At 46.6% G+C, this 21,588-nt stretch overlaps 1 protein-coding gene across 4 annotated transcripts in view; it reads left to right on the top strand.

Annotated features, from left to right (window-relative positions):
* Positions 1-18,085, top strand: part of Eip63F-1 (Ecdysone-induced protein 63F 1) — an 88,055-nt gene extending 69,970 nt beyond the window's left edge. For all 4 annotated transcript variants that reach the window (XM_065455865.1, XM_065455860.1, XM_065455845.1 and 1 more), the window contains 4 exons: positions 11,232-11,375; positions 13,255-13,388; positions 16,986-17,097; positions 17,926-18,085. In XM_065455865.1, the coding sequence (XP_065311937.1) occupies positions 11,232-11,375; positions 13,255-13,388; positions 16,986-17,097; positions 17,926-17,948 (413 nt within the window). In that variant the 3' untranslated portion in view covers positions 17,949-18,085. The remainder of the gene's footprint in view (positions 1-11,231; positions 11,376-13,254; positions 13,389-16,985; positions 17,098-17,925) is intronic.
* The last annotated feature ends 3,503 nt before the right edge of the window (positions 18,086-21,588 follow it).

The following is a 21,588-nucleotide window of genomic DNA, read 5'->3' as shown; positions in this document are numbered from 1 at the left end:
AGCTCGTCACACGCACTGTCGTTCTAGAAGGCGGCGTTTTCTAGAAGGCGGCCACCACTCCGCTCGCCACCTTCACCCTTCTCCTGAAATAAATATGGGGACGATGGCATGGCTCATTGGTCGCCGTCACGTTCTCCTATAACATAGATGATAGCCTGAAGGAAAAATTGACATCCACACATGTATCACGAAGCTACAACGGAGACCAGACGGGTTTCGCAGAAAGAAAACTTCGCCTTTAAAGGCGAGGGCGAATTTTTCCTCAACTGCGAAGCTTTGTTTCTGAAAACCCAGGCGGCTTTTCGCTGTAGGTTCGTGCTACATATCGGTAGACGGCAGTTTTTCCTTTCATGATCCTTCCCACGCCTTGCTGAATTCCGCAAAACTGGTTTGCGATAAATGTTAGCTGAAATTGGCAAGCGATTTTTTGAACATGTGCAAGTGTCTTTGTAAAATGTGCGTTTTACCTGTTTGTCAAATTCGTATAAGGCGAATCCAAGATCATCAAGCCACCTGGTTCACTTCTCGTAACTTTTCCGCCGTTCTAGAAATAATACACCCCTTCCGTTATGAGCGATGGTATCGAAACAGCGTGAGCTCATTGCATGCCAAGCGAGAGAACAGTCCAGAGCTCGAACAATGGACTATCGAACGCAAGGCAAGTTAACCAGCGAGCAAACAGACCTCGGTTCGTTCGTTTCTAGCCCGGCAGCGTGCTGCGCAGTATCTGAATCAACCGCAACAAAGGCCAAAAAAAGGGGAGGATGAGGGATGACCAGGAGAGTGGGACAGCGCCAATTGAAGACATGGCCGCCACACAGCTATGCGCGTTGTTATCTCGGGTTCGCCGAGCGGTGATAATCCGCCGCACGGGGCCGAGCAAACTCAGTTGTCTACCGGGAGCGAGAGCTGATCGCAGCCAACGTGCCGCGAGTCGCGACGCTTCGCGACGCCCCGAGCGCCCCCAGCGCTTCCACCGTCTCCTAAGCCGGACTTGCTGGAGAAGTCAGCAGCCCCTTACGGTCCTCTAGACGCCGACCTCCTCCTGCCCCACGGAAGGACAGTAACGAAGAAGCCATGGCATACTAACAAAGCCTACGACGCGCAACCACCCCCGAATCTTAAACCTGTACCTCGCCCCCCCCCCCCAAAGCAGTTTAGCTAGCAGCGCCCGAACGATCCAGTAGTAACCCACCACGGCACCAAACTAGGAAGGAGACCAGACATCTGCGGTCGACATGACTTCGACGACGTGTCTCCTGGCGCCAGATTACGATGCTGTCAACAGCGAGAGGAAAGGTCGGTTGACAAGTTTGTCTCTAGTGTTTGAGGAGCAACGCTTTCGCTGCTTCCCGGCTGCTTGTTAGTAGCTCGTTAGCTGCACTAATCAGCGAGGACAACAATTAGCTCTGCACGCTCAGCATGTTGACACTGTGCCGCGGAAGTCCTGGTGACACGATACCCGTACTGCTTTTCTGGCTCGACCGTCTCTGTAGGCCTGCGCGCGACCAACACTAAAGTTTGATTGCAAACTCAAAACTTTTAAGAGAACATGCTAGTATTCTAATACCGCATCCCGCAATGACGTCCCGTCAAGTCGATTACGTTTCTTTCCAGGCAAAGGATCACAAAGTAGCATAATTGCCTGAAACTTTGGAGTTGCATTCGTCAATGAATAATACTGTGCGAATGTTTTCGTAGCAGCTGGCATAAGTTCGTTCATATAGTATGCAGCGCCAGAAAGAACTCCCCGACTTGGAGGTCCACTGACACAATGTATCGTGTACATTACTACGTCTCCTAAGATATAGCTTCTTGACCAACCTCTGCGCTGCGTTTTCATGTCGTATACTAAGACGTTCCTGATTAGTTCCCGCCAGCAGTGTTTATTTTTAGGGAAGAGTGAGCTCTACAATTTCACTAGGCAGGCGTTTTGTAGTAGGTGCGCATTTCAACACAGCTTTCCGTGGCGAATGTGTGGGATCTAAATGGCGTTCAGTATATATGAAGGCTGGGAGGGGTAAAACATGGGCGTGGGCTACTGAAATGCTCACGAGGAACGACAAGGACGTAGAATAGGACGAACACACGAGACGCTCATGCTGTTCGTCCTTTGTCCCCGCCCATGTCTTATTTTGTGCGCACTTCTCACGTATTGCGAGGCTTTACCTGAAAGCCCAAGTAATACTTGCCCAGCCCCACCGACCTGTAATGTAACCTGAAGGTGGCAGTCAATGTCAGTGTTCTCGGCCCACTTTAAAATATGGCATGATTTGCTTTTAGTTCGTTTCGTAAAAAGTACGATTATCTTGTTAGCATACTCGACAAAATCAGTATGAGCATTAAGAACTTGAACAATCTTTACAACCTACGCTGCTTGATGCTATACTGTTATAGTGCGAATTATGAAGCGGACAGAACACAGAGGAACAACCGATGTCAAGATCCTGCGCTTTTCTTCGCCTCTTTTGTCCTTATTATGCCTGCGTCTCAACGTCTTGCACTCGTAGCACACGAGCTCAATGTTTATTGACTTACTCGATGCACGTCCTCAGGCTCCGAAGTCAACAATAGCGATTACTATACCTCAAGAGCACGCGTGCGTACGTGTCTTCTATGACTCGAAGGTCTGCTGCCACGCCCACGCTATTTCGCTTTTATCCGTTGAGCAACTTTATTGTGCTCGCTTATCTTTTATCACTTTACAAGGACGGCCGTGTCTAGTAACGGGCACGGCAGCCGCGAGCCCCTCGGTCCTGCCGGCTGATTCGCCCGTGCACAGCACTGGATGCGTGTCGTGCGCAACACTCTAGCAGCACTCATTGTGCATTGTCACATTTTGCTTGCACAAACTGATAGGCACCTGGCACACGGCATGGGAGGTCGAGTAGACCCTTGTTTTAGAGATAGATAACAGAGCAACCAGAGTTTGGGCTCTCAAGCCCGCTAGAGAAAATATCTGGCATGACAGCTTAGTTACCTGACAGATTCGAAAAGAGTGTATATAGTCTTAGGCGCCGTGGTTCATTATAACGAGCCCGATAAGGTGAATCCATGAGCACTGGTTGCTTTGCCAGAAGGTTAGTGATCGCGAGGCTTCAGGGGCAAAGCACCTCCCAGCCCCTGCACTTATATTAGCTTTTGCAAACGACAGCCTTGTAGCATGTGAGATAGGCAGACCCATCTGAGTATTTCGCAAGTTAATGGCGACTCAAGGCATATGTGCCCAAAAGCGTGCAATCCAACGAGTAATTAACCACATCTGTTGAGAGGAGGTCGGGCAGCGAGTCTTTATTATAGCGCCGTTTGCGTTCCGTAGGTATAAACTTCAGAGCAGATTGGTCTTTTCCCTATGAGTTCCTAGCCCATATTTTGAAATACGCTTTTTTTTAGATTTTATTCACTTCTCAAATGTCTCGCCGAGTTGCCGATATAAGTCATAACAGGAGTGATGCTTTTTTGCAAACCAACGAAGGAAGACTATAGAAGAATGCAAAATGAAAGGAATTGTTTCGAAATACGCTCATCGGAGTGTCACGAATCACGAAGGAATCCCACTGAAAAGGGTGACAACGGTGGCAGCTAAATGCCGTCCGTGCAGTAGCATTTGTCCTTGATACAAATTTTCAGCAAGTACTAAGGGCCGATTGCGCTACACGACGCACGCGAAAATATATATGGCAGCTTGGCTTTTATTCTTCAAAAAAGGAACTTCTTTATTTTTAATTGCGACACCTGCAGCTAACTTGGGATAGGAGTTTCTTTGTGAAGTAATAAATAAATTATATCTATTCGCAGTGGAGCCTCTGACGTAGAGAGAAGTCCTTGACGGAAGTAAGAATGTACGAGCCCCAGCACATTTTGTTCGCATGTCTGATTATGTTCCGATACCATAAGTATATTTCGGCTGACAACGAGAAAATTTTGAGTCAATTGTTTCAAGAAGCAGTTTAGAAACCAATACTACTACTAAAACATGGAAAACAATTCCAAAGCCAGCATTTCGGAGAAACTCCCGAAACTCCTGCACACAAATATATATAGCAGTCTACATGAGGAGTAATTTGACAGGCCGCGCGCACAAGCATTCACAGAAGATATATGTCAATATTACTTTGCACTGCCACACTAGAATACGTACACATTATCTTCATAACTTGCTACAAACCTATAATGAGTACGATGCGATTCCGCTAGCTATAATGAGCCGCTTTATATCGGTTCAGCCGCATTTAAAAAATACATACTTCTGACTCCGCGCACAGCAAAAGAACATGTCAGCCATTCAGCCATAACTTGTTTCTTGAATTACTCAAGTTGGCTCCATATTTCCATTGACCTCATTGCACGCTGAATGTACCACCGATAGCAGACGGGTTTTGTCAACGCTTTGAGAAACACGGCTGTTTTGACGCTATACTTTGTATGACGCACTTGCCGAATACTTTCTCTGCGTTGTGAAGACAGAACCGATTTAACTAGTAAATAGTGAATGCTATTGCGATAGGAAAGTGAAACAATGAAAAAAAATGCGCTGTCCAATAACTGTGCACCAGCTGCCACGACTTTACTCACGTGCGCATGCTCGTAGCTTTTGTTTGTGCCTGCACTGGCCCAGCGCCGATGACAGCTCAATTCAAAAAAGGGTCGTGCGACTAGACTTGGGCGTGCGTTAATGAACACCAGGGCATCTGAACGATTCCAAGGCACTTCATCGCAGAGCCTCTGAAAAGCTGAGGTAGTGCATCTTTGCAATGTAACCCTACATCAATAAGTCAAAGTAATATCGGTTTAAAGTGTATGCACTACGCGCTCATTTCACATGCGATTAAACTGCTTGCAATGCGTGCGACGACATATGAATCAGGATCTTTATCAAAACATTGCCGACTCAGCATACATTCAAACGCGAACAAGTCGGAAACGATTCCAATGCTTCTGCTTACAGAACCGCTTGTATTTGCAACAGCGATCTTATTCAGGCTTTAACTACAGCTGCCACTATTCAATCCTTTTAAACCGGTCACAGAGTGATTACCCGGCGCACTTCCATGATAAGTTCTGAACATCGTTCTTTTGTGTTCGCGTTTCAAATCATGCTGATGTGCTGCTCATGACCGATCATCGATACCGCGATTGTCTCATTACCGTTCTATCACGACTGACAGGCGTCCTTACACCAACCAATAAACGAATTCGCTGCCACTTCAAAGCGCACAATGGGAGATTTCAATTTCGAGCCAACATTTCTTCCTCAGCTCCTAAGGAGAAATCGCGCTGGAACGCGCTTCTATCACGGAGCCCTTATCGGGCGCAGCCGCTGAGTCATTTCTCAGATGCGGTTACAACCGGGTCGGACCGATTAGCACACAACGTACTTTTATCGCGGAGCCACGCAGGTTATCTCGTCTCCGGCCTGACAGCGCCGTGTTGCCAACGCCCGAAACAATAGCGGCCGGGCAATGCGTGGAGAGGTGTGACCCGCGCTTTGTCATAATTATCGGCAACCGACCGAGGGCGGAATGGTACACAACGAGGAAGAATAGCACACGCGAGCGACGCTATCAGCCGTTTCGGCAGCGCTGCGAGGCGACAGCCAATCAGCACCCGCTGCTCAGGGGCTTGCTGAGCTACGCCCCTGTGGCCGCGCTGCTCGGCGGGGGGTAGACATGTGCACGTGAACAAGGGGTTCTAAAAGGCTTGCCTACAGGCGTGCACTTCCTTAACCCGTCCATGGGCTACGTGAACGATAAATCTCGTTTAGGGATCGGTTGCTGTGCCACCACTCCGCATGTTTTGCCCTTTCGTGGTCATCCGGGAGTACGCCGACTCCCGTTCCCCAAAATTTCATTTGGTCTATTTCACTTTCAGTACAATTACTTCTACGTATTCCTCACAGCCCTTTCTGCACCTATTGGCCGGGGCAGGTGATAGTCAGCGGTCGTGCGTATATATATCTATAAACGAATGGGTCAACGAAAGAAGGTAGGCGTGATAGCTTATCGTGCGCCTTACGCAATGCAGCTTTTGCTAATAGAGCAGGTATCTCATCAGTTCAGCTTATATGAAAATGGTTTCCACAAGGAATATGCGCTGCAAGACGATCTATTGGAAACGCCAACCGCATAAAGCCATATAAAGTCGCTGGCTATACCCAAAAGTTGAGTGTCTGGTTCCCCTTCTCAATATAGGGATGAAAATTATCAGCAAAGTGGCTTTCTGCAAGGGCATTATTCATCTTATTTCAACTTGCATATAAGTCCATTTCAAGGCGAAATAGTTTGTGGAATCATACAGTTCATGCAGGTTGAATTACAAGAAGTTCCTTTTTGAGAACTTCTGTGGCGCCTGCCTTTGGACGCACATATTACGGAGAGTCATTGCCTACATGGCCACCTGTGAACATTAAAATTCGCACAGATATTGCAGGCCTGACGGGGAAAGGCATATTACCGATTTTTTTTACTTGATGCGAGCACACACATTTTGCGGGATGCGTGAGAACTTTATTAACGAACGATTACTTTGACACAGCATACAAGTAGCTACAGGCTATGAAGATCAGGAGCTACACGTCCGTTTCAGTGACTTTGCTGTTGCCGATTTCACCTGCTGTAGAAACCTTTCTGAATAAACATGCTCGAAGCAAGTGTCCCTCTGGTGGCCTTTCCCCATCAGATTTACAAGAATATCTTCGGAGTCCGATGAGCGAGTCTCTATCGGGAACAAGAATTTGCGTAAAATTTGACGCAAGGTTCGTAAAATTGAAGAATGAGGTGAAATTTGTGAGCAGTACGAAGAATTCGGGAGAGTTGGCCGGTATTCGCCATGCATGCGGGCTCTGGTGGTTTGTTATTTTTGTCTTGTGAAAGTGGACGCTATGTACTGTATAAAGCACAGATAGAAGCCATCGTATCTATCAAGCATTGTAATTATTGGTACTCGGTGACCTGGTTCCCCAGCCACGTGGACATCGCGAGGAAACAAAACTGCCAACAAGCTCGCTCGCGATCCTTCCACACCCAGCTTTCCCCGACACACACACCCAGGTAACAGACACGAACCCACAACGCAGTGGGAAATAATATAGGCACTACAGACAGTTCAAAGGATTTTCCCCTCCACCACACCCGGACCTTAGCAGGCTAGATTCTCATCTCTCACAAAATCACACCTCACTGCCCTCACTGCCCTCACTGCGGTGAGCTCGCGGGCTTCGGCACTCAAGGCCTTAAGGGCTTTGCTGAAGTTTTTAAGGACATGCGAATTGTGCGATCGCCTTTGAGTGTTGTATCGCGTAGTATCGCGGTACTGCGTGAATTTCCTTAATTATTTTTCTCCTCTTCTTCTTCTTTCTCCTTTTATTCCCTTTACCCTTTTCCCCAGCACAGGGTAGCCAGCCGGTACTTACACTGGCTAACCTCCCTGTCTTTCCTCCTCTTTGTCTCTCTCTCTCTCGCGGGCCAATGACACAAAATATCGGCTTCCCAGTTCAACCGCGTGGTATAAACCCCATCGCCAACACCCTTTCGTGCAATCGGAGGCTATCCTTCGCAGCGAGGACCCTGACCGACTGCAGTAGCTTGTCGGTCGGACCGAGGTAGCGGAGGACACCAGAGGAGGGCCGAACCAGCTAGGCTGCCCTCCGATTCGACTCGTAAAATTTTTATGTCGAATAAAGAATGGTTTCAATCGATCATTCAAGCAATCGTCAGCCATAGTACATTTGAATATTCCTATTTACCCCCTGATCCCGCTCTTTCATACATTTTCGTCTGTTTTTCTTTGAGTGTGCTGCTGTCGGCGATGCGTCAGTGCCGAAGAATGCCGTGTCCTATGCAATCACGGCTTGCAAATTTCCAGCTCTCGACAAACGCATCGATGATCTGTTAAAAATATCCGAGGGGACACAAGAAAACACAACCTTCTGTCGAGCGTTGCATTCGGCGAGCAAATTCGACCGCCTTTCTATTATGCCGGAGCCCACTGCGCACTGCTTTCACATCTGAAATGAACGCCTGTTATCTGAGTCACAATGGCCGATACTGTCCAACGACAGCAAGCCATTAGAGCGCGTAAATTTATAGCCAGTGCAACTTGTAATCGCAGCATTTGCCCTAGCTATTGTGAAGCCCGGATGACTTCATGGTCATTGTCACGCTGCCAAGAGAACAATGGGCTTCTCTGAAAAATAAATGAAATGCAAAGAAGTCATCGAAATTACGAGGCACCTGAGTCTGTTTCAAATGTGCACTACGAATCTACGGAAATCATTCAGGAGATAACGTGAGCAAAGATCCATAGAGGAAATAACGTGAAGGATGAACCACAATGCCTGAACGCGTAGCTTGTGAGAAGCGCATTCTTTTGCGCTATTGCAGAAGAAGCCGTTTCTCTAAGCCACAATCAGATACAAAGTATCCTGAGTGCCCAGTAGCTGTGCCAACTGCGGCCAGTCGTCATATTTTTTGGCGGTATCATGGTGCTATGGACATTCGGCCCAAGATGCTTAGGGAGGCCAAACTAAAGCCGAATGTTCCAGATGACTCTACCCGTTGAATGATGGACAGGTGTGCTAATTCACTTCTGCAGTATCGGCAGCAAATATAGGAGTGCATTCATTTATTTGACGCCTATTGCTAATTTTTTTACACTTATGCTTTGCGGCAGGTTCACCGAATTAAAAAAAGGGAGAGAACAAGAAAAGAACAATCGTTTCTACGAGGTTGCATGTAGGCAAATCGATTCGAGCGTTCGCCCCCCCCCCTCCAATTCTCTCTTTCTTTACTCCCAGATGTTTGCAAATGCATCGTCACAGTTTCGCGGCCACCGTGGTAGCAGTGGCCCTACTCAGAAACTTGTTGTCTCGTGGTATTTGCACATCATTTTTCCATGACAGGAGAATGCCCTTTCACCTGCTCTAAATATATGAGGTACCTCTTTTATGGTTTACACTAAAGAAAGCACGCTCTATGCCTCAAGAACATAAACGCACAACTTTTTTGCGTGTATTGCGGCAAAACGTAATTGCAAATATAGATTAACTACACAAATATGGCGTCCTCGAGTGTGGGTTTTTACATTGGCCAAACCAATGCCAATGTTTTCTTTTTGCTTGTTTGCCGATTCTTTTTTATTATTGTTATTTTAGCCCCTTAAGCTTACCGGGCTACACGAAAAAGAATCCGGGTGTTCGTAGGGTCGATTCAGATCTTCAATGCAAAGAAATAGGGAGTAGTTTACATTCCATGACGGCCCAGACGCATTGCTCTCGCTCCAGACCAATCAAGGTTCTGCCTTTCCAAGCTTCATGTTATGTTCTTGGTCACACACTGAAGCGCACAGTTCAACGTTGCTGCGAAGCTCAATAATAATTATCGTCCTTGAGATTCCTCTGATCTTGAAATTCTCCTGTGTGCCTCGGTTGCCCTTCCGATGAACTGTTTTACAAATTGAGCTTTAGTTTGTCCTCCCAATTTTCGGCACTCCATGTCCATCATGTCCATGTCCAATTGTCCATCACATTCTCAATTTTATTCTGAAGTTACACGCGAATTATCGAACGCATCCTCAAAGATATAACGGCTTTAATTTGGAAAGGTACCACTGATCTTCTCTGGGAGGTGTGAGAGGGCTCGGTCAAAAGTCTGAGGCCATTAGTTGCAGGTTGCCTTTAACGCGGATATGTTCATCGGGATGCGGCATCAAGCCCTTGAAACATAAAAAGGCGCGTCTGACTTTCAGAAAAGGGCGCTAGCCTGTCACAAAACGCCACACTGCAGTCCTCCGGTCGTTCCTTGTCGGCAGCCTACAGCATATCAATTGCCACCGTACGCGCTTTTCATGTTCAAAGGATGCCGCCCGACAAAGGCTGTCTCAGCGACACAACACAGTGTCAGCTCTTCCTTGCTTCGCTGCTAACACGATACAGAGCCTTTTATTCACTGGAAACAAAGTCCACAAGGTGAGAGGTACAGTGACACTGTAAGGAAAAAATGATACAGAAGAAATATGACATGAGCGCCTTAGGTTCCTATACTTCTTTTGTGCGTGTGTGTGTGTGTGTGTGTGTGTATGTGTGCGTGCGTGCGTGTGTTTGTGTGTGCGTGTATATATGTGTGTGTGTGCGTGTGTGCGTGTGTGCGTGCGTGCGTGCGTGCGTGCGTGCGTGCGTGCACACGCGCATTGATATAATATGTTAGCTTCTAGAAAACTGCCGAAATATGCAATATGTTCGCGCTTGAATCAAGAACTAATATTTCTTGCTTGATACATTAAACAATGCATACGTTTGAGGAACAGGGGCATTTAGAATGAGACTGCAGTTTCTTACGTCTCGTAAATTGCTCACGTGTGGGCATTACACATTGTAGTGTTCTCGTCTGGAACTCGCTTCAGATATAATGATTTGAAAAAAAGTGAGCGACCAAATTTGCACGCACTCATGATGAAGTGCATAGTATGCGTCCGTTATAATATCTGTAGCGTATGTGCGTGTGTTTGCATGTTTCCTTGCGTGCTTTCGCGCGTGGATTAGAGAGAAATCAAGTGGGAGCACTTGAGTGCCTGTGTTTGTGCGTGCGCGGTTTTCCGAGTTCGAAATAGAAGAATAAAGAAATTCACCCATATCGTTCCATAAGCATTGTGGCATTGCTAATGTGTCAGTCTTATCAGCAGAGATTTTTAAGCCTCTAAAAACACATAAAAATGATACATGGCTGTTGACGTTATACTGAAATTGCAGCCCCGTCTGTCAGTGGCACTATGTTAGACATTTCGGCAGCCCCTATACCTTACTAGTCGCCTGATTCTTAATAAAAAGCATAAGTTACGCACTAAGGGTAAACGGAAACGAATCTAGCACTTTCTCTAGTCTCCTCCAACAAGAAAAGAAGGTACCCGGATACGCGACAAATGACGTCACATCCGTGATACCACACCTTCATTAGGCCCTCTGCCCCTTTTTTGCTCGTGATATTCGCAAGGGAAACTTTGGTACGCCTCTTCTGTGATCATCAAAAACTCTGTTCGCCGAAAGACATGGAAATAAGAGCTAATAAAGGCGCGCAACTGCAAATAGAGTGGTCGTTAGTTTTCTTGCTGCCAATTTGATGGTAACGTTTTTGCACTCTCAAGGCCAACACAGATTCTTCGCTAAGTAAAATTTAGCGGAGACGGTTCCGACTTCAATTTGGAAACAAAAAAGGCACGTTCTCTCTCACGACACGCAGAGCTGAAGGCGGCCTTCCTGTTGCTGGACAAGAACCAGGACGGCCGTGTGAATGCCGCCGAAATCAAGCACATGTTGGACAACCTGGGCATCCTGCTCAACGACTCCATGATACAGAAGCTCGTCGTACAGGCATCGGGCAGGGGTGAGTGCCCCGCTAAAACATCCTCCACTTGCCAGCCCAACCATACTAAAAGTACCGCTACTTAAAAATATTGTGAGCAATGGCGCGAAGTATGATTTTTGTGAAGATCGCTTCCCTTATAATAGCCACCGTGCTCCGTGTGTTCGTGCCAACCCATTATCTTTTCGTGTCATCGTAGAAATATACAGTTACGTTATATTCCTTAGTTGACCAGCGTGCTTACTCCTCATTTTCATGATGGATCAATAAGTTGGTTGATCAACAGCATTAAACCATACCATTTTCTCGCTTTCTAAACAACACATGAAGTTCTACAGTTCAAAAAATAGCAAAATAGTCTTTTTAATCTGAGAGCTGTCTTCATGAATATAGGCGTCATGTCTTACACTTTCGCATAATACAAAAGGAGCATGTGTGGCACAGTGCTACTGACGCTGCTAAATTAACGTAGTGCCAAGGAGAGTTGGTCATTATAATAAAAGCTCTTTAAAAACCCACCGTTAAACTGTTATGTTTTTCTTACCCCCACCAGTCTATCAACAAATATAAAAATAGGCTTGTTAGCACATTTCGAAGGAACACCACAGAAGTGTTTCAAAATACATTACAAGCCCATTGTTTATGCCTGTAAGGCATTTTGAATAAATAAATAAAGAAATAAATAAATAAATAAATAAATAAATAAATAAATAAATAAATGCGCCTCACCCACTCTGTCAACGTCAACCTTTCATTGCTCTTTGAAGCCGTGTTACATAATTGCCCCGGAACAACTTCTTTGAAAAAGTGAGATGTTTTACTTTCCCATCACGCAAATTGCGGTAAATCAAACAATCACTACAATTTAGAGTACGTGTGCCACATATTCTATATGACACTCGAAAAGGGATCACTCATAATGGTAAACCATTTTTATTTGTATGCTCTACACAATCGTCTATATTTCTCATGTTTGGAGAAGAGTGCAATTATAGTGACTGGAAGCTAGGACACTTTAGGAATCAAAGCGCAATGAAGCCAACTCGGCGTCGAGGAGCTGGGCAGTATGAAGCCTGAAAGAAGTTTAGACGAATCCGTCTACTGTCCCATAATTTTGACGTTCGTTCAACGGTTATTATATTGCGTCACTCTCATACAAGCCACTTGTTTCACTTATAATCTAATTGAGTACAGAACTACGATGTATCTCAAGACGTGTAATTGACCCTTAGCATCTTTGCACCCTATGGGACTCATACCCAATGTATAATCGTCCTCTATATGTTGCGTACGCTGTCTTTGTTAGACGCTGAGCGCCTTGTATTTTTATCTCACAAACGACATTTCCGTATCTGCGCTACACATCCTTCTACATAAGAAATCAGCGAGCGCAGAGTTTCAATAAATATAATAACTAACACCCAAAACAGTGTCAAAAAATAACAAACCAATAACCAAGCAGGTCCGTGGGTCATGGCGAAAATAGAAAAAAATAATAAGTAAGGTTATGGCTTTATACGAACATCAGAAAAACAAGCATGATCAGGTCAAGGGAGCATAAAGGAACAAAAAATGCGCAAAAAATACTGCTCATAAGGTATTTATCACAAGTCGCTGTTTACTTGGAAATCAAAGGATCTCTCAGACTCAACTCATAGAGCAATGTTACTGCTGCAAATATTAAAGCAGTACTGTAGAAAGAGTCATCTATCAGGGCTATTATCACCTACGACGTAGCAGCGAAGTGGGGTTGAGGCTACATGAAACAGCTATATTTTGTGAAGAAAGAGTAATTACAGCGTTCTAATCAGGTGATATGCTGCCAGCGCACGCTATTATCAACATCCAACGTGGTTTAGCAAACGGCGCCAAAGCTGTAACACCACCTCCTTTATTACAGACGACGGGCTTATCAGCGAAGATGAGTTCCTAGCCTGGATGGCCGGGCAGACGAGCATCAAGGATGACGTCATGGAAGACCTGCTGGCCGCGTTCAGGGTGTTCGACAAGGACGCCAACGGTTACATCACAAAGGTATCTTTCGTTCGCCTCTCCTTTCACGTGCCGTTTTCAAGGCTGCGAGCGGACAACGTATTCCCCACCCGTTTATAAGCACTAAGGCAACAAGTATTCAACAAACAAAATTCTCAGTGTGGTTGTTAACGAGAAGTGTTGTCGAACAACTGTTTCAACCCTAACCAGTCACAGTTACGCTGCTTTTGCTTCATTTTTTCTTCAATACTTTTGTTTCCTTTTGTTCTTCTCGTCTAAATATTCAGCGATTTAGCGTAAGATGAAAATACAAACTAAAGATTTATGTTTCCGGACGTTAGTTTGGACATAAACAAAATAGGGGTTTAAGGAGAGCCATTCGGACATTACTAACGCTATTCACTTTTGCATGAATAAATTAAATGACCTGAAATCCCTGGGCGTCAGTTCTTCAATGTGTGACTCAACAACGTGTTAGTAGTCAGGTATGTTGGTAACATAGTACGGATCCATATTAACAGCTCATAAGCAGTGATGAATACAGTATAGACACATTCCCTTGGCGTTCCAACAAACGCATCATTCCACAATGAAATATTTGTCGATCCTTCTATTTTGGGCCGTTAGTATGCCTACGGAATACACCTTGTAATACAGAAAAGCACCATGAATACTTGAACTATTTTATGTAAGGAGCTTGATCAGCAATGACTAAAGCCTGGCATATTTCTTAACCTACACTCTTAAACAAATGTACACCCTTTTGGGTGTATGTTTGCCACACAACAATAATCGCTATCGGTCCTGCTTGCGTTCACTACCTTGAAAACGCCGCGCTCGATACTTTCCTGTCGAGAATGCTCTGTCGTGCTGATAACGCACATGCCATTCGTGACTTGGAAGTACCGGGCTTGCAGCGTTAAAGAAAGGAAATGCGGAAAAGACGGATGACGATTATTGTAGTGTGGCAAGATACGACCCAAAGGGTGTGATTTTGCTTAAGAGGGTACACCCATATAGTTCATTTCAACAGACACATTACATAATTATACACAATAAATTGCTATTATTTTGATGTCTCTGACTTTTCCAACTCTTCACTGCTCATGGCTGCGCCCATCCGGCATCACACTGTTCTCCTTACGTATACTGACATACTCGTTTTCTACATTCTCAAAGTAAAGAAAGTAACGCAAGAAACAAATCAATTTTCTGTAGTAACTGACCACTTATCCCGAACAATACATAATCATAACATAAGGTCTCCCCCATCAAAATATTAGGTTTATAAACAACCAGTCTGCCCAACAAATGTACTACATTATGCTCAAAGAAACGGTTCATCCTTCCTTAAAGATACTGTAATGCTTGTTAGCGCACGTACTTTTTGTTCCCTTGAGTGTTAACTTCATGAAAGAAACGCCACTGTAGAGCATATGGGCCACTCTGGCTCTAAGTGCCGGTACAGATAAGCGCTGTGATATCAGGTAAGAGCGAAGAAGAAAACAACACTAAGCAACTGTGTATACAGTTGGAACCAAGCTCAAGATTTCAGCGCTGAGATAACAAACTGCGCAGCCTTCATAGGCAGCACAATCTCTTCAAGATATTCGCCCAAATGTTGCTTACTTTTTGCCGAAGGTACTTCTGCCGCCAGCTCACCTCCGAACGTGATCAAAAGCCGAAGCACCGGTATCGTTACAATGCGTTTATTTTACAAACTGGCTGTTAGGTGAAAGCTACAAGTGGCAATCTCTTTTGGTTTTCGTCCTATCATGTGTGACACAAAAAAGGGGAAAGAGCAAGGAAAACTCCAATCGAAATTGATTTTGTTGTGGTTGCTCCTAATTTGCTCTTTAATTCAGCTGTGCCCAGCCAGGAAGATAACTGCCGAATGTTCAGCTTTGAAACGAAGAGATGCATTCGATGTGTGTCTCTGGCTCACATTTCATGAATGATGATGCATACCGTTAAGCAGAAGTTGCATTTTAGTGGTTCCCGCGTATAACTGGGTATTTTCTGAGGTATAACTGTTAGGCGACGTGGTTTTTTAAGTTTCCCTGCGACGTGTTCACTTTGTCTCAGACACCATTTTAGCTGCAAGGTAAAAAAGTACACTTCAATTTTAGACCACCTCTGGCCAAGTCTGGCATGTGATGCGCCAACGTTTTGCTCATGGAAACAACGAATATCGTTAAATAAGCGCACATGTGCAGATTCGAATGCGAGAGCAGAAAAAACCCTGGTCTTCTGTAAGTGTGGTGCAACATGGTTCAGTATAACATGTCCCGCCTGACATAGCGCAAGTGTTATGCCAACATACAACCTATTCATCCACTTACGGTACGTTTTTTGATGAAAATATATTATTATTACAAAATATATTACAGAGAATCTCTTAGCCTTTAGTTAGTCGAGATTTCACAGCAAAGCTGTTAGCCTCTATATGGCCGGGATTTTAGAGCGGCGCTCTCAGGCGCCCGTTCCTTGCGGCGAGCGTCGGCGGCATCGGCGGCGTAACCGAGCAAGTGAGCAGAAGAGCGAACGTGGAGCGGAATATAAAGACGCAAGCCGCGACCAATGAGAGCGACCCCTTCAGTGACGTGCGCGCAGGAAACTGGTGTGATGCTGACCTGCGCGACCGCTCGTTGCGACCTCGTATATGGTATCATCCGGACCGCTCGCTTCTACTGTCGTCTGCCCACGTCAACACTCGCTCACCCTTGTATGGTTAGCTTGGTTTCGCCTCGTTCGCACTTGTTTCGATCGTCATGGTTTGCGATTGTTTCGTAAGCTGATTGTATGTGCGGTGCTAATTGTTTAGTACTTTCTGGAAGCCACGTGGCACCAGCGATTACACTAGAACTTTCGACAAGTCATGTATTAGAGCCGACGCGCTTGATCCGCAGATGAAATTTTCGACGATCGCGGACTGTGCTACATGTCACTCTCAAATTCTTTGCCTGAATATATCGCGAAACGAAGACATGTATAAGCTGAGCTCAATTTTCGCGTTAGGGAGTGTCATGATAGTCGCTGAATTTTTTCGGTCTCTGCTCACTCAAAAAAACAGTACCGCAACCTAGCGGCCGCAGTGACTCAGACAGACCTCCAGCGGCAGCTGGAAAAGGGATTTGTGTTTCATTTTCTGCATAACAGCCCTATGTTTTCTCGTAAATTCGAATTACAGTCCGATGTTATCATGTCTGCAGGGTGTTTTTAAGTCATACTTTACGCATTTCTCTAAGTCACTTGACTTACTAACATCCCTTAGCCCAATAAGGTCCAATAAGGTACTTGCGCTAGGCCGAGAGCCCAAAAGAGTGAGAATGCATGCTCTACTTCCGCACATAAGCGCGCATAAGTGCGTACGTCGCTTGTGTGACGTCGTCTAATGTCATTTGGGGTTGTGGTACTTTAACGTAGGTTGCGCTTGTCTAACGTCGGCAACAGCTTCGCTCTACATGCATTTTCACAGGGTGGAATGGAGGCAGATTTTTCTTTTTTTGCTCAATACTTTGTCGGACGATGTATAACATGACATGACCGTAATTTATACGCGTTACCAAGGCTTGTTGGAAATAGAATGCACAGGACTCGCACCATTCATTGCCCGCTCCATCGTAATGCATTGCGCAGGACGAACTCAAGCTAGCCATGGAAATGATCGGAGAACCCATGTCCGAGGCGCAGCTGGACAGCATGATTCGAGCCACGGACATCGACAACGACGGGAGGATAAACTATGAAGGTAGGTAACAAGAAATCAGATACACGGGCAAGTGTTCCATAAGAACTGTAGCAGCGTCAAAAGCGGCAAAAAGTATATAAACGTGCAGTGTTGTTAAAGTGTACCAAGCTTTCGGAATAAACGAACAACCTAATTGCGTAGACATTAAGATGTAGGACCGAGCTTCAGGTTCTTTCGGGTTCTTTCCAAGTAGTCGTCTCTCTTAACAGAATGAAGTAATATAGAAAAAGTGTTAAGGGAACTACTGTCCTAGAGGAACACACGTTTTATGGAGGACAGATAGGTGTGGGGTATCCGACCTAGGTTTGACCGCGCGGGGTTCTTTACCTTCTGTTGAGAACACTGTGGCCTATAGAATGCCTTACCTTGCCTACATCACGGAAAGTTGCTTAAATAAACTCCTCTGGATAATGCAGAACAATCGTTTCTAGAGTCATGCAAGCTAATATGTAAATTTATTGGTTCAGAGTTCAACTGCTCTGACCTAAACCAAACAGTGTCTCTACACTCTAAGAAAAGTTTACACCCTTTGGAGTTCCCCTTCTGCCACAACAATAATCGTCATCTGCTTTGATGCGTTTCCTTTCTTTAACGCTGCGAGCCCGGTATTTTCTAGTAACGAACGGAACGCGCGTTATAAGCATGATAGCATTCCCGACAGGAAAGTAGCGGGCGCGGCGTTTTCAAGAAAGGAAACGTATCAAGGCAGATGACGATTATCGTTGTGTGGCAGAAGGGGCACTCCAAAGGGTGTAACCTTTTATTTGAGTGTAAGCATATCGCCAGGGGCTAAATATGTTTTATGCCTTCTATTTACGCTCTTTGCAGAGTTCGTCACCATCCTGCTATAGCGGTGTCACGCGTTGCCGTCCCTACCCGACGCCTGCCATGAAAGCCTTAACTTATTCAAAGATGCGTTCAATCATCGAGATATACTCATCGCCCGCAATCGGCACGGACCCGACTGCAGCGGCCCTCGGCGAGGCATTCAAACGCCTTGTCTGCCGTTCGGCGGCTCAGGCGGCTGTTCGCTCCGTCCATGACACATGTACATAGAAAGTGTTATCTGCTCAAGGAGTGTGTTGCGTAAACACCAGTACCCCGGATGCAAATAAATATTGCTCCACAAGTCCGACAGGAGAACACGACGTGTTCGTTGTCTTCCTTTTCCTTAGAAACTCGTACATTTATTCTGGGGACTTGACGTCCTGAAGCAACGCACCGGCTGTAAGACACGCCGTATGTGGTGGGATGTAAATTGATTTTGACATCCTTGGGTTTTATTACTACATGTAAGTATGTCAGAAATCGTTGGCGTCTACAAGTTCCCGTGTTCCTTTATTTTCCTTCAAAGCTCGGCTAAGAAACAGTTTTGCATCGAAGAACCGTTCCCCAACATGTGCCCTACAGCAGACGGCAGCCTCTCTCCTTCAAGAAAGACTTGGGGACTACCTTCACATCTTCGTCGATGAATCCATGATACCGGAGACTGGCTCATACACAGCAGCCTGCGTTGCACCGGCCCTACTAAAGAGCAAGCTGTGCTGTCTCCCGGGGCACGCAAGTTCTACCGCAGCAGAGTTAGCAGGACTCCACCTTGCTGTGGACCTACTTGCAGAGGAGCTACCAGCGACCCCGGCAGCCATCTTCTGCGACTCCAAGGCGGCGATGTTCTGCCTGCAGAACCCTGACAGGGCCAGCCTTGGGTTAGCGCTACTCTCCTCAAGACTGACGGCCCTTCAGGATGCTCAGTATCTCTGCATTGGCTACCGGCACACGTAGGGATCCCGGGCAATGAAGAGGCGGACACTCTGGCAAAAAGTGCCCATCACTCAAGCGTCCCCCTCAGCCCTGCTGTAACGGCCGCAGACTTCTCGAGGCACAGGCTGCGCCGGCACATCATCGCCTGCCACCCAGACAAACGGGTATCCCTGGGCCGGCCTCCACGGCCTCTTCCACAGCACGGCCTCCTACGAAGGGATGCCTCGTTACTGCTCCGACTGCGAGTTGGCTGCTACTGGACGGCAGCCCGCCGGCACCGCCTTTGGGAAAGCCACCTCGCCAGCCTGTGCCTCCTGTGGTGAACCAGATACTCTGGAACACCTCCTGCTGGCCTGCCCTGCTCACCTGCAGCACCACGGTCGACTTCTGCAAGAGTTCCACCGCCTGGGGCTCCCATGTTCACGACAGGAAGATATCCTCTTCCCCTGTCGTAATCAGCTACCAGCCTTCCTAAGCGTCGTCGAGTACCTCGACTCGTCGGGGCTCTCGGCGAGACTATAGGACATTTCTACAAAGATGGATGGCCTAACGGCCATCCCACCACCTCGGGCTTCCTGATCGGCCACTACTTCGCTTCCATCTCTACGACCCTCTACCTTTCTCCCTCCTACCCTCTCTCTTTTAACCCCATCCCCTCCACCCTGCTGGCGCTGAGCCATGCTCCCGCATCGGTTGCAGAAAATAGCGCTAGCCTTTTCTCCTTTCCCTCAAGCACCACTTCTCTCTCTGGCCCCACGGGATTTTGGCAGCCATCGTCGGGAAGCAAAGCAGTGACATGCGAGACCGTTGAAGAATTATGCCCAACGTACATGTTGGAACCTAAGTGAAGTGAACCTTTCTAAATGCTATTAATGAAGTGCCATGAATAATCCTATTTAATCCCCGACCCTTTGGCGTAAAGGAAGGTGGCGTGCATATGTTGCCGGTGCGAAACCGTGCTATAGGCAATGTGACAAAAATTAGCTTGTGCTTTCTCATTTCTTATATATATTAAATGATCCGACCACTGCTTCGACATTCCCCCGTTCTGGGTATGTGTATGATACATAGTACGGCAATCACAATCACCATCAACAAGCACCGATCATCTGAAAGAGCTAGTTCGCAATGGCATGTACCACCCGCTTCATGGCCAACCCTCTGCTGTGCGAATGTGTCATTGCATGAAAATCGTGATAAACACAATCAACGTGCCGACACGCTTCCTGGCCTCTCGCCGTTGTGGGTATGACACTATGGAAATCACAGTTATCATCAGCACGCGTTGATCTCCTCAAAGAGCTAGTTGGCGTGGCACATTATGTACCGCCCACTTACTGGCGAAACCCCGCAGCGAGTACAGTCGTGAGCACGCTTAGCGTAAACACGGGAGCGCGTGCCGCACTGTGCTATCAGCGACGCCTGCCGACGTGAACGTGAAGTTCTGCACATGCGCAGTGCGTTTGCGGCTTGAATATTTTACCACCGCACGCATCGCGTCATCGGAAAGCGCTTTCGTCGTCTGCTATGTTGCGCGCCGGCTGCCGCATGTTTTATGATAAAGACCACGCCACCACCCAGCATGCTATGAGCAAATATATAAATGGAGACTGTGTTTCTGAACGTTCCACAGGTGACGGCATACTGCCATGGCTAGGGTTCCCGAGGAGCAGAGGCGTGAAACTGTGCATCTTGCATATAAGGGGTGCACCCAACGTCAAATCGGAACATCGGTTAATAGGCCATCGAAGACCGTAAATAGAATAATTCAGACTTTTAAGCATGAAGGACGCATCCGCGACACGACGGATGATGAAGATGAAGAGGATACGACGGAGGATGAAAATGCGTTAATCATCGCAGCGGTAGTCCGCGATCCTTTCCTATCCGCTAGAGCAATTCGTGAAGCCTTAGACCTCGATGCTTCAGATTCTACAGTTCGCCATCGATTGAAAGATGCAGGGTTTCGCAGTTACATGGCAGCACGGAAACCATTATTGACAGCGGCGAACAAGAACGCAAGGCAGCCGTATGCATTGCAGCTTGCTTCATGGACAAGCGAGCACTGGAGTCGCGTCATCATTTCTGATTAGTCTACCTTTTCCACGCGACAGGACCAGAGGGTGCGTGTATGACGACTCTCAGGCACCCGGTAAGGCTGATGTACTTGCACGTTTGTTCATCTACCAGGTAAATTTTCGCAAGACATTGTGTTACAGATACGATGCTGAAAACGTGCGAAGTGTGTTGTCCAGTGGAAGAACAAGCATGAATGTATAGGGCTTCATATCCCGACATGGCCTGGGCCCATTTCAACGTATTTACGGCACTTTGAGGTCGGCGAAGTATTGTCGTAGTCTGGACGATGTGTTCTTGACCAACATTGAAAACTTGCTTCCTGACCGGAATTTTCTGTTCCAGGCACCAGTTCACACGGGCAGGATTGCGAAACAATAGCTCTCAGAGAAGGAGATCCCCGTGCTAGAGTGGTGTCCGAAAGGCGCCGACCTGATTGTAATAGATAATACGGGGCCGTATGAAAGCTGCCATTGCGAAGAAACCGACTGACGCCACAAGTGCAGACGTCTTATGGGAAGAAGTTCGACAGCAGTGGCAGTGCTTTCGCGCTGACCAATCACTGGTGCCAGCAGTGTATGTCTCACTATCATCTCGAATGGCAGATATTCTTGCTGGGAATGTCGAAGTGACTTGCTAGAAAACTCAAGTGCT

Source organism: Dermacentor albipictus, chromosome 8, assembly GCF_038994185.2.
Source record: "Dermacentor albipictus isolate Rhodes 1998 colony chromosome 8, USDA_Dalb.pri_finalv2, whole genome shotgun sequence".
Classification (NCBI taxonomy): Eukaryota; Metazoa; Arthropoda; class Arachnida; order Ixodida; family Ixodidae; genus Dermacentor; species Dermacentor albipictus.
This window is presented reverse-complemented; position numbering and strand designations above follow the sequence as displayed.